Below are 12,719 nucleotides of genomic sequence, written 5' to 3' on the forward strand. Positions count from 1 at the left end.
AATACAGGTCTAGTCACACCCTTCGAAGAACAGATAACATCCAGATAGTTTTGTTCTCAGATGAAATTATCATCTGTACCAGTGAAGTGAAAGCAGCCTATAGTGAAACGTCTTTATGGTGTTGATATGAGTGATGGCTCACTTGGTGAAGCTGGATCAGCTCATGATCACTGGCCGGCTCCTGTCCTAACACAAGCACATTAACACTTATATAGACATCAGGCGGCGATGGACTGCTGACTGGAAGACAAAAGACTTCCAGTCAGTGGTAGCTGTTGTTGATTGAAAGACTTTTCTGGTTCATTAGTTGTAGCTTATTTTTTTTCTTCTTTTCTTTGTTTTAGTATTTATATGTTTCTCAAACTTCCTTCTACTTTGAAAAGCAATCTTTTTTTTCATTTAGCGAAAGCTGACATTTTTAATATGAACTAATATCCTTTCTCTTAGTGGTTAATGAAATGCATATCTTTTTGGTGAGCTCATTTGACCTAATTTTCTTTGTTGAGGGAGGTTACATGACCCTAGGGTCCACTTTCCCTGCTCCAATAAATAGATTTTGATACAGAATTAATGTAATAAGCAGGTTAATTATTCACTGTTTTCCTTGTCTTTTTCTTTCTCGCTCTCTGTCTCTGTTTTGGCTTCTCAGGAGAGAAACCCTACCGATGCCCTCATTGTGACTATGCTGGCACCCAGTCTGCTAGTCTGAAGTACCACCTGGAGCGCCACCATCGTGAACGTCAAAACGGCTCCAACACATCAGGCTCGTCCTCTGGCCACAACACATCTTCAGACCATAAAGACGATTCTGGGAAAGCAGGTAGTGGCATCTTTGCCCGACCAGATGTACTCCGTAATGTTTTCAAGGGCATGCCAGCCAATCTGGACTTCAGAGCTGGTCCGCTGCTGCCACATCAGTGGGCATCGGCTGGTATCATAGCGCCACACGAACGAGATCGCGATCGTGGGGATCGGCGTTTTGATTCGATCCACTCATCTGAGAACCTGAAGACTCCGGATGGCCAATCCCCCATTGTTTCAGCGGCTGACAGTGCCGCCAGTTTCTCCGACCTAAGCAGGGCTTACCAAAGTATGATAGGGAACGGAGTCCACTTCCAAGGTTCTCTCCAAGCTTTCATGGACAATTTTGTCCTCAGCTCTATGAAGAAAGATGTTGCTGACAACCACAACCCTGTCCAGCTTCCAATTCAGCGCTACCATGATAACGGTGAGCCCAAAGCCAAACGTATTGTCTCAAGTGACCAGGAGAAAGATGACAAACCAGAAGTCAAAAAGCATTCAGAGACTGGAAAGCCTGGGTCCCAGTATGAACCGCTCGATCTTTCTGTATCAGTACGTCCTGAGTCTGGACCCGGATCCCTGCCTGGCTCCTCAATCACTGTTCACGATAACGTGGCTTGGCATGGCTGTCTCTTCTGCTCTTTCTCTACTTCCTCTTTGGAGCTCATGGCTCTACACCTTCAAGCTAACCACCTGGGTAAAGCCCAAATGCAGCGGGCTGATGCCGGCAAAGAGATTCAGCAGGAGGGTCTTCCCACCAACTCTACCATTCATTCTTCCAATATCAAGAGCTCTGCTTTGGCGCTGGAGAGAGAAGGAGACAGAGATGGTGAGAAAATCCACGGAGTTTGGAACAACCACATCGACCAACCGTACAACCCCTTCCAAAGTGATTTCTTCAGGAGGTTCGGTGGTCTATATGATGGCTCTTCAAGAGTTACCCCAGGCCTTCAAGGTTATATAGCAGAGCAGGGACTGGAACTGCACAATCAGGTCATTGGAGGAACACCGTCAGCTGTGGATGACCAGATTGGTGACAGGGGTTCCTGTGGAGATACTGAGTATGATCGCATTGGATCAGATGAAGAAATCACAAAAGCTGGGGAGCACAGCACATGTGGGACCCCTTCAAACACCCCAAAGAGACCACAGCTACAGAATAACTCTGAGGAAGAGGATGATGATGGTAGAGTGGCCGAAGAAGAGGAGGAAAGAGATGATGATGATCAAATGGACTTGGAGAGAGAGGAAGAAGGCAGTCCTGTTTCTGACCACAGCCAGTCTCACGCTAAACAGCTGCAAGATGACTCTTCTCTTACTCTAATGACCAATGCTGGTTTACCAGCGTCCTCCACCACCACAAAGCCACTGTCTCTGGTTCCCCAAGCCCAGAACCAAACCCTGGCGCTGGACAAGCAGTGGCAGCAGGGGCTGGGCCTCCTGTCCTCGGACGGTGCATCAGGACTTTTGAAGGCTGATCCGCAGGCCCACCTAGAGCAGCAAATGACTATGCTGTCTGTCCTCCGAGCCTACAGTAACGACTCCACCCCTACGTTCAACGGCCTGGGAGGCGGAAGTGGCGGATCGATCACGGGCGGTGTGAAGAGGTCTGATGGAACCGGTGAGCATGTGTGACACCTCATGGCATAGTTAATACTGGAAAGCACACACACGCATTTACAAACAACCTCACAAAAACAAAAGCCTTATACCTGCATAAAACAAAATTTATAAGGTAGATTAAATTGCACCACCGCTGCATACACATAAACCCCAAAGCTCACAAATGCATAAACTCTTTATTTTTTGCTTGACACCCACAAAGGTAGTCCCAAACACTCACTAAATATCTCAAGATTGGCCCTGAAGTGATTTGAGCCTTATTTCAAGCAAGTTTAGAAGCTATCAGCCTGGCGACTAGCAACAGATTAATCTTTATTACACGTTTATATTACTGGGAGTGCAGTTCCTCCCTCCTGCTCCTCAGCATGGGGGGAATAACCCTGGATGAGTCAGAGCAGGACCTCAGTTCCCTGTACCATCTCCTCCACATGTCTCTTAACCATCTTAGCCCTCATAAAGCCGGCTCCCAAAAGCCCATTACTTTATAAGATTCGTCGATCTATGACCCTGTGAAAAATGAACTGTCAGCTTTCATGATTCTGCTAAGGTTATAGCTGATCCTTGAAACTGAAGAAAAAAAAAAGTATTTTTATCTCACCCTCCCTATTTCTTTTACAGTGCTCGCTGGTTGCCGAGTGTCTGTATAAAAAGAGAGTAAAAACGAGTGCTGTTGGTCATCAGTATCCCTAAGTCCAATGCCAGTGACACATAGTTAATGTCAATCAAGGGATTCATTGGTTTTAATAAAAATGTTGATATTTTTTTGTTATGTCCAAAGCAAAAAGGAAATTAAATGGCTGCAAATAGACAGCAAACTCGTTATTTATGGGCACAAGAAAATAAGATAATAGTGACTATGAAGTATTCTTAAAAAGAGAGAAAGCCTTTGTAGCAGAATGTCCTAAATTTCATACACGCATTAATCTGGAAGCTGGAAATGTAAAGTGGATAGCTGTGTTCGCCATTACGAATATTTAACTTTGAATTTCAGGCTTTTTTTTTACACTGCACTAATAATCACATTGAGGCATTATAGTGAACATGAGTAACATCAAGTCCTTTTTTAGAAGTCCTAGAATGTAAATGAGATAAAAGTGATTATTTAGCTTCTCCAAGACGAAGCTCTGGAAATACTTGTGCATACTTCACAAATTGCATAAACTTTGTGTTGCAATAATATGAAATAACTTTGAAAAGCAAAACCATAAGTTGGGTCCAACGTAAATTGTTTTCCAGATATAAACAGGATTTTGATTAGTTAAAGGTGAGAAAAAAATCACTTCTAAGTGATAAGGTTCATAAGTGTTTTAGTAATTCTGTATAAGATACTTCACATTAACTGTTAATTATTTTTCATTTATTTGGCAAAAAGTTGTTTAAAACTGCTGGGCCATAATAGTCATTAACTGTCAGTGCATCTGGTCTCTTCTTGTCCACTTAGTTTTTTTAATCTATAGTACTTCAGTTTATGTTTAACTGATAAGATCTGCAAAAATTGCAATTTTCTGATTGTATTTCTATATTCGGGTGAAATATACTGCAACTAGTAGCTCGGTTTGGTCGCAGTCATCATCAGATGTTCTCTAAAAACATCTGAGTTGTATATTTCAACTAGTTGAAATGAGTTGAAATAGAAGCATAAGGGAAGAGCATGGATATAGTGTTTTCAGGACAAAATAACATTTTTACCATCCTCATTGACAACACTGTCAGTGTGTGCTATTATCCTTCCTGTTTCTGCCGGTCCTGGTTCATACGCTAAAGCTGCGTGGCTGGAAGGGAAATAATAGGCACACTTGTCTCAGTAAAATGCACTATTACAGTCCTTCTTTATGTGTCCACTTGTAAACCCCTTGTGTTGGGGGGGTCACCCGCAGCTTGAACAAAAAAAAAAAAAAAGGAGAGACAGACATTCCACTGTTACATTGTGGGTGGAAAGAAAAAAAAGAAGGTGGGGGTAGTAGTGCAGACGTCTGTAAAACTCAATTCAGACCTGGCAAAATGTGATTATCTTGAGTGGGTTTGCATTAGGTTTGTATGCAAATATGGCATAAATCATTAATATCGAAATTCTCCCCTGAATGTGCGGGAAGCGTCGTAGGGCACGCGTTGCACGTTTGGACTGACCGCTTCTTCATTAGTATGCCCGGAGGAGGCACAACGGGCCACAATATACTTGAGTCTAGTTGCGCTTTGACTCTTAACAGATATAGATGAAGATGTGAGGATTTACACAAACACACTCAACCTGTCTGTGATATTAAAGCTCGCCTCAAACTGGCCCTGAAAATTAGGTTTATCAATAAATGTCATTAGCAGCATCAGTGGCCCTGAGGTTTCTGTAATCAGACAAGGTATCTGGTTACTTAAGTACAGTTCATAGTAAAGATTGATATATACCCACACCATTTGCTGTACTCTAGGTGTGCTTAACACAATCAATACTTGGCTGCGCTGTAGACCTATCTATAGCCATGCATTATCAAACATGAAGTATTACATTATTCAAACGGTGCTGTACATGCCAGGTCTGCTTGCGAACATTGCTCCTCACGTTGTATTACTCACGTTACCTCAACCCCCTTGTTCACTTAATATATTAAATGTGGTGTGGGACTTTGGAAGGTTGAGACTGACAAGCTGGAGAGCGTCGTGCTCGGAGGATTTTAGAGCAGAAAATGGCAGCGCTCATAGCTGAGCACCTCTTAGAATTAGAGGAGTAGGCAAAAGAAAGAAGCCAGGGAAATGCTTGGATGTGTTCAATTAGACCCATCAGTATATCAAGGACTCTTATGGTATACTCTGTAGTTCTCCTAATAATTGCTGTTTTGTTTGCGTTAGTGAAAAAAAGGGCTCTTGCTCCTCTATTTTATGCTTTATAAATGTATGACAAATATGCTGTTACAAGCTTTTGTTAATGCACGATCTTTGCGACAGGTGGCTACATCAATGTTGCAAAACCTTTAGCTAGCTCTCATCAAGAGACATAATTTATGAAACTTGCATAACTTTTATACATTTCTGACAGGGCTATGTCATCTTTCCATGGTTTTCTTCTGGATTCCTCCTCCAAACTTCTAAAGGCATCCATTTTAGATGAATTGGTGTAATCTTTGTTGACAAAATGGTTTATTTGTCATGACTAACTGAATAGGTTACTGCCTAGCACAAGTTTTCACGTGCAAGTTTGCATATGAATGCAAGTAAACCAAAATTTCATGTACGACTTTCTTCGATATTGGGAAAATTTGCTCAATTAGTTGCAGTCCCCCAATTTACCCGATGACTGTGAGCAGGATCAATAAAATCATTGTAACATGTTCATGTTTCTCTTGTTTTTTATTTCTTTTATTAAACGATCTAATTAAGCCATCTGTCTCAACATATTAATGCTCTTTCACAGAACCTTACCCTTTTAAAGATGAGATACATTATACTACTAAACATGAAACGGACTCCAGAATCTAAAACTTTTCTAAAGATTTCAATGAAAACAAAAAACGATTGTCCAGTTTCCCTTCTTTTTTCCCCACCAGATCAGTTTAGTCATGTCCAATTCAGCCATTTTGTTTTTGTTTTTTTTTGTTTGGTAACCAGTCTAACTTGATTAAAACTTGAACCAACATCTGAGTGCCCAGATGGAAATAACTGATGTTTCTCTGTTCGGACCGATACAAGCTCACTGGTGTCCCCTTCTTTCCCCCCGCCCCCCTCCTTTAAATTCCTGCATTTCACTTTCCCACACTCCAGGATCCATCCATTTTCTGTTTTTCTCACTCTCAAGTCTTTCTTTCTTTTGCTTGTTGCTTGAGGGCATGGGCTCCTCCAGTGATTAAGCCATCTGGAGGCCTGTCTGTCTGTCTCTCTGTCTGTATGTCTGCATGTGTGTGTGTGTGTGTGTGTGTGTCTGTGTTTTACTGAGAGGAAGACTACTGTTTGTGATGCGCTTCCCCAAGCTCTCATTGTGCACCTCCACCGTGCCGGAGTGACAGTTCTGACGGCTGGTGAAGGCAAGGTGCTATTTCCCACGTGCGGTGATATTACCAGTTTAACTTGTGCAGAGGTGCATTATCACCTTGTCACCCAAAAGAGCAAAATAGTGTAGTTTTCAAGGAGCAATCAAACGTAATAGCTGCTGTCAAGCTGCAAACCTGTTGCTCTCACTCTCTAAAAATATTCCCCCCCACTTACTAATTCCCATATATCAGTGGGCTGCTGAAAGCTTCTATCTGAAACAGCATCTTATTCTTCCTTTCTTGGCTTTTCTCAGCCATTCTTACTAATACCACCAATAATATCGGTCACATCGTGTTTCCTGTAAGTACAGCGCAGTGAATGAGAGGCAGGATCGAGTTGCGCTTGATAAGAAAAATGGAGACGAATGGTGGATGATTGCAAAGTTGCATGACAATTATTCCATTCAGTGTTACAGAGACGGGATGGGGAGAAACCAGCATGAGAACAGTCACAGAAAGCATACGTATGTGAGTTTATATATTTGTGCAAATAAAGCGCTTTCATGTCTATATATTGTTGCACCCACCGCGAGTTTGCAGAGTATTTGATATTGGAAAACATTAAACAATGGGTTATAAATTAGCCTTCTAACCCGATATATTTGACATGATCTCTGCTTCCCATCTCGTTAGTTTGCTGTTTGTTGCTTTTCTTCCTTGACTCCTGTAGACTTTGTTCAGTTTGAGTTGCTCCTCTTAAGAATGCAACGTTCCCTTCCCCAGGCGCCCTGGAGATGTGAAGAGGATGCCTCAGAGGAGTTGTACTCATAAAGCTCCTCATCCTCCGAGGAAGAAACAGAGAGACAGCACATTGTGTGTGTGTGTGTGTGTGTGTGTGTGTGTGTGTGCGCGCGTGTATGTGTGTGTGTTAGAGAGAGAGAGAGAGAAAGGAGAGAGAGATTGAAAGAAAACAGCACTGCCAGGAAAAGACACGCAGGCATAATAACTACACTTACAAAGCAAGTCGACACATAATGAGACAATGCCGCAGCAACTTCAAGGAAAAATACAGATATATAAAAAACAACAGAGAGCAAGTCAGAGCGGAGAGGAAAACAAGGGATTGTGGGGGTACGGAAAAAAAATTATAAAAAAACGAAGAAACTATGTCAACTTTTATTTCCTCTGCGATTCCACATCAATGGAGCCGTGCCGCGATACTAATAAAAACAAAAAAATATACACAGGTAGAGACGCACAGGCGGCAAGTTGCTGTGTTTGAAAAGCTCTGTGGCAATTAAGGACAAATAAGTTGCGTTATTTCCCCGTCGCAGGGAATGATCCCGACTACATGCTAAAAGAATAAAAAATAAAAAAATCTTGTTTGATTTAACATCAAAAAAAGAAAAAACAAAAAAAAAGCGCAGACAAGCAAATAAATAAGAGCCAAATAAATAAAGTTGGCGAGGGAGAGAAAAGGGGGGGGGGGGAACAAAACCGCAGGGGGAATAAGAATAGCGAGCGTCGAAACAAATCACCCCGCAACGTTACAACATTAGCAGTTAGAAAATACACTTAATTCCTCAGCAGAGATGGATATAAACTGCATTGTTGCGTTGCAAATCCCACCGACTGGATTTAAACGGCTGCATTGTTTTATTAGGGAAATATGGGGGTGGAGGAACGCTGCTTATTCTAATTACAGTGATTTAATCAGGATTAGAGAGGTTACCTGGATGAGACGAGGGGGCATCTGTGGCAAGGGCACATGCTTTTAGACAGCCGCGTTCCATGCGCCGGGATGTTCCGAAGGGCCCCGGCCCTTATCGGAACTCATCTGCGAGCGCTTCCCAACACAATGGCTTTCTTTGCTCTTGGATGTGTAAACACTGGCCTATTTGTTCTGCATCTCTGTCCCTCTTTGCGCCGTCTTTATTTCTTTCTTTTTTTTTCCTCCCCTCCCTCCCTCTTGCCTAGTTAAACAGCAGGCAGAGGGAATCCATTTTAATCTGATTAATAACTTAGTTGATCACATATAACCCAATTTTCAGTCAGTGCCGTCCTTGTGCGCCCAGCCACGCCCGCGCTGACCTTTTCCAGTCGCCTCAGTAGCATTAAAGCACAATCAGCTCCATTGTTCTGTCAAAAAAAGCTGAGGATATTTGACATCATAACAAAAATTTAATGTGCCTATCTTTTTAAATGGGATATTTTTTGTTAAAGGCCAGGCATGCAGTTGAAGTGAATGTGTCTGTGTGTTGAGGGTGTGTGTAGGTGCACGTGTAGGCGCGTGTGTGCGTGTGTGTGTGTGTGTGTGTGTGTGTGCATGTGTGTGTGTGTGTGCGCGCGTGCGTGTGTGTGTGTGTGTGTGTTGGGGGCTTACGACAAGTGGGATTTGTGTTTCCTGGGTCACAGAGATGGGAACAAGTTTTCCCATGAATTCACAGTAATATGAATCATCCTTTTAAAACAGATATGGTTACATATTAGTTTTGAAAGGTACAGTAACTGTCTGAGGCATAAGCCACCTTGCAACACTGGGGCCCTTTGTTCCTGGCCGAGCTAATAACTGGCCCCTGATCCTCATCTCCTGCTGGTTAGGGAAGAACTCCCCCCCCAACCCCCCCGCGCTTATCCTTTTTCTTCTGAATGTAACTTTGATTACACCGTTATATGAGCTTCATTTTGTCATTTCAGTTTCACTCGGCATGTTTGGCGCTGAGAGATTTGTATTCAGGATTGGCAATTATGATTAGAATGCCACAAAGTAAGCCTTGTGAGCTTTTTCTGAAATGACAAGTGAGAAATAGAAAGAAATATCCTTCCTTTTTTCCCTTTCTTCCTCCATTCTCTCTCTCTCTCTCTCTCTCTCTCTCTATTTTTCTTGCCCATACACACAGGAAATATGAATCAAATATTCATGAGGTGGGCCGAGGCTCTCGTGCACCCATATGTTTCCTCATTCAAGCAGCTTGCAGTGGACAGAGGCATCCATCCAGCTCGTGTGACACAGCCGAGTGTGACAGAGAGCATGACAACACCCCTCCACCACCTATCACCACCGCCGTCGCCATCCAGCATGACAGTCGTCAAATAGGTCGCATCAGATCAGACACTCTGCACGCTCCTCGGTCTCCTCCACTGCACCCTCTCTGACTCCGACTGTATTGCTTTAACTTTTTATTAATTTCTCCCAATTAATGATGGGTAACACAGGCTTAAACTTTCATTCTAATGCTTTGTGGTTTCTATCCAAGTAAAAAGTTTAATAGTTAAGCTGTATTTAAATCTATAACTGCAGATTTTATGAGCCTGTCAAACCCAAGTAATATCTCTAACCCTGACTTGCTCTGTATTCATATTGAAAAAAACACATGATATATGATTCTGGATGTGAGGAAATATCACATTTTTCCTGAGTAGTGCACATATAATGGGATCAAAGGTGTGGAAATTCACAGAGTACGGCTGCATCAGACCTGGGTATGTTACCTGTCGTTGAAATTATATATTTTTTATACGTATGGATCAGATGTCTGCCTGGAAATAACATTTCCCTTGGAGTGCCTCCAAGTGGTCAAATAAGTATTATTCAAGTTCAACAGAAAGTTACCATCAGTTTCACTATCAGTTTCAAGTATTTAGTATGCCAGCTGAGTGCATACTAGAGTGTGAGATATATTATGTTATTAATAGATGATTGTTGCAGTATGTGAGTCACTACCATAGCAGTGGCACATGTGGTAAAACCTTCTGACATTAAAGAATCTGTGGCAGCCTGGTTGATGTGGTTATCAAACTGTGTACCACGGTACTGACAGCACTGTGAGGCTACGCTAGAGATTCATTTATTCAATGAAACTATTGACATGAAAAGCAGATATTTAAGAGTGTAACAGAATGTAATAGAATAAAACTGATCAAACTGCCCTTTACTAAAACAGCTATACTGAGTAGTGCAAGTTATGCTGCTGAACCATGCATCATAATTGCATTGAGTCATATTTTGAAACAAAACACAACATTCATGGATGGCCTCATTCGACCAGCAGTGGAAAACTTTTAAAATCTTACCAGCCTAATCATACTGGTAGTTTTTCATCATAAAATAGGTTTGATGATCATAAAAGAGCTTTATTTTGGTAAATTGACATTTAAAACAGGGGAAAAAAGTAAAATGCTATTTTACAAACCAATAATTTACCAATAAAGAAATAGGCTGAAGAAAAGGAGTATATTTGCCCACCCTACTCAGAGACTCTGCAGTCGACATTAATGAAAGATAATGTCCATATTCTTACATACATACATACATACATACATTTATATTTAAATATCCATGTATATACGCAAATACTCACATTAAATACATATATGGTTACACAATATACATATACATAATAGTATAATCTTTTATAAGTTTACATTTTAAGGCTTTTTTAAAGCTCAACATAAAAGCACATAATTTGAGGTCATCATTCAGTTGATCCCAAAGTTTGACACAAATAACTGTCAAACTTTGGCAGTAAAACTTTGGAAACTTTGTAAGTAAAGTTTCTACTAAAGTTTACTAGTAAAATCTAGTAAAGTAAAATATATATTGTACTTTAGTTTAGCATGTTCAAATATGAACAAACCTCATGAATTATAAAGTAGAGTTTATGATGGATGTTTTTGCCACCATATAAGTTGTAAGCTTGCAACAAAATGGAGAGGGTCCTCCCCTCCGAGCTGAATGTTTGGACTTAGAAATTTTTCAGAGTTCTGTTCCTCCTGTAAAGTGGAGACCCACTAGTGGATGGGAGCATTCCACCACTCCCATCCCAGCCTGAAGGGTCTCTCGCTGACCACGCCGTGCTGACAGCCCCTCTGAGGTGAACGTTTGGACTGGGAAAGTTTGCAATCTCAGAACTTTTTCTGCAAATGTATTTCGTTTAACTCTTTTTCAAAACTGCCGAAAACCAAATCAAAGTTGTGAAATTTGGGCAGAAAAATCTGCTGAACATTGGAAACGTTGCTACCTTGTATGGTAAAGAAACTGCCCTATTTCATGAAAGATAACTGGACCAAACGGGATAATTAAAAAATGAGATCAAGAGTAATAAAGTTTTCAAACACTTTTTAGCTATAACAAACGATAGATCCATATACTATAATATAATGGCAAAATTAAATGATGTTTGAATTTAAGTATAAAATGATCAAATGGGAACTCTCAAGTATGAAATGAGAGTACAAACTGGTGAGGTAATGAGTTGACCTGGAGCTAATGCTAGTCAGCTAACTGCTATCACGATTGTTTTTTCACAACAACTAGCCATACGATTGTTGCCCATCCCTACTTCTAATAATCCTTTATTTTTTTCGAAAGACAAGTCCTTCTCGCTCCATGATTCACTTGCCAGGAATCCTTGTAAAAAATCAAGACGCCTAGCATAAACAGCTTCTTCTTTTAATATGCCTTGATAGGAATGAAAATGATGTAGTAGGGGAAGGACTGGGAGGAGGGGGGTGGGATTAAAACTGAAGGGGATTAGCACTATACTTTAAGATAAATCTGTTTTAATGTGAAACCTCATCCCCGCTCATTCCGGGTTAACCACTCTTGTTAACTGCTTCGCTATCGCTTCTTTTAATGCGCCCTATTTTTTTTCCTTTCTTTTTTTTTTTTTTTTTTCTGCTCAGCAACTTTTAAGTACAGGCTTTTGGACGCGGCAGTGCACCGCTAACTCTGCCAGTTACACAAACAACGTCCCTTTCTGAGCATTTAAACACAGAACAATGGCAGAGCACATAGCTGCGCACATTAATGCTTTTGTATATTGATGGGAGGGTGGAGGGGGGGTGAGATGGGCTGAAGCAGGAAAGCGAAAGAGAAGAAAAGAGATAAGCAGAGCTTGGCTGCACTGCCCCTCCATCCCTCCATCTCCCTCTTTTTTTTTTCTCCTCGCTGTCTCTATGACTGAGGGAAAAAAGTCTCTTTCCATCATCAAATCCAGGCTGATCTGTATGCATTGAAGGCTAAACAGACAAACATCATATTCTCCGTCTCCAGACTTTAATTGACTGAACAAGGATTGGTCACACTTTTAAGAAGCGTTCCGTAATGGATTTCCATTTTTGTTTCTCTTTTAACTGACAGTGCGAAGGGGAAGCCATAAATGCTGTCTTTATTACTGAAAACAACAGCCGCCTCTCTCTTTCTCTCTCTCTCTCAATCTATCTGGCTTCTTCCATTATTCCGTATCTATTTTTTTTCTTTTTACATGTGTGTCTGCGTGTGTGTGTGTGTGTTTTCTCACCATAAAAGATGATATCAGTGTAACGGTCGGCAGGCGT

At 41.3% G+C, this 12,719-nt stretch overlaps 1 protein-coding gene across 3 annotated transcripts in view; it reads left to right on the plus strand.

Moving 5' to 3' along the window:
• Window positions 1-12,719, plus strand: part of znf536 (zinc finger protein 536) — a 237,467-nt gene that overhangs the window by 181,404 nt on the left and 43,344 nt on the right. For all 3 annotated transcript variants that reach the window (XM_088004102.1, XM_088004103.1, XM_088004104.1), the window contains one exon: window positions 650-2,422. In XM_088004102.1, the coding sequence (XP_087860228.1) occupies window positions 650-2,422 (1,773 nt within the window). The remainder of the gene's footprint in view (window positions 1-649; window positions 2,423-12,719) is intronic.

Source organism: Poecilia mexicana, unplaced genomic scaffold (assembly GCF_051168715.1).
Source record: "Poecilia mexicana isolate PSO_F unplaced genomic scaffold, ASM5116871v1 scaffold_3, whole genome shotgun sequence".
In the NCBI taxonomy this organism is placed as follows: domain Eukaryota; kingdom Metazoa; phylum Chordata; class Actinopteri; order Cyprinodontiformes; family Poeciliidae; genus Poecilia; species Poecilia mexicana.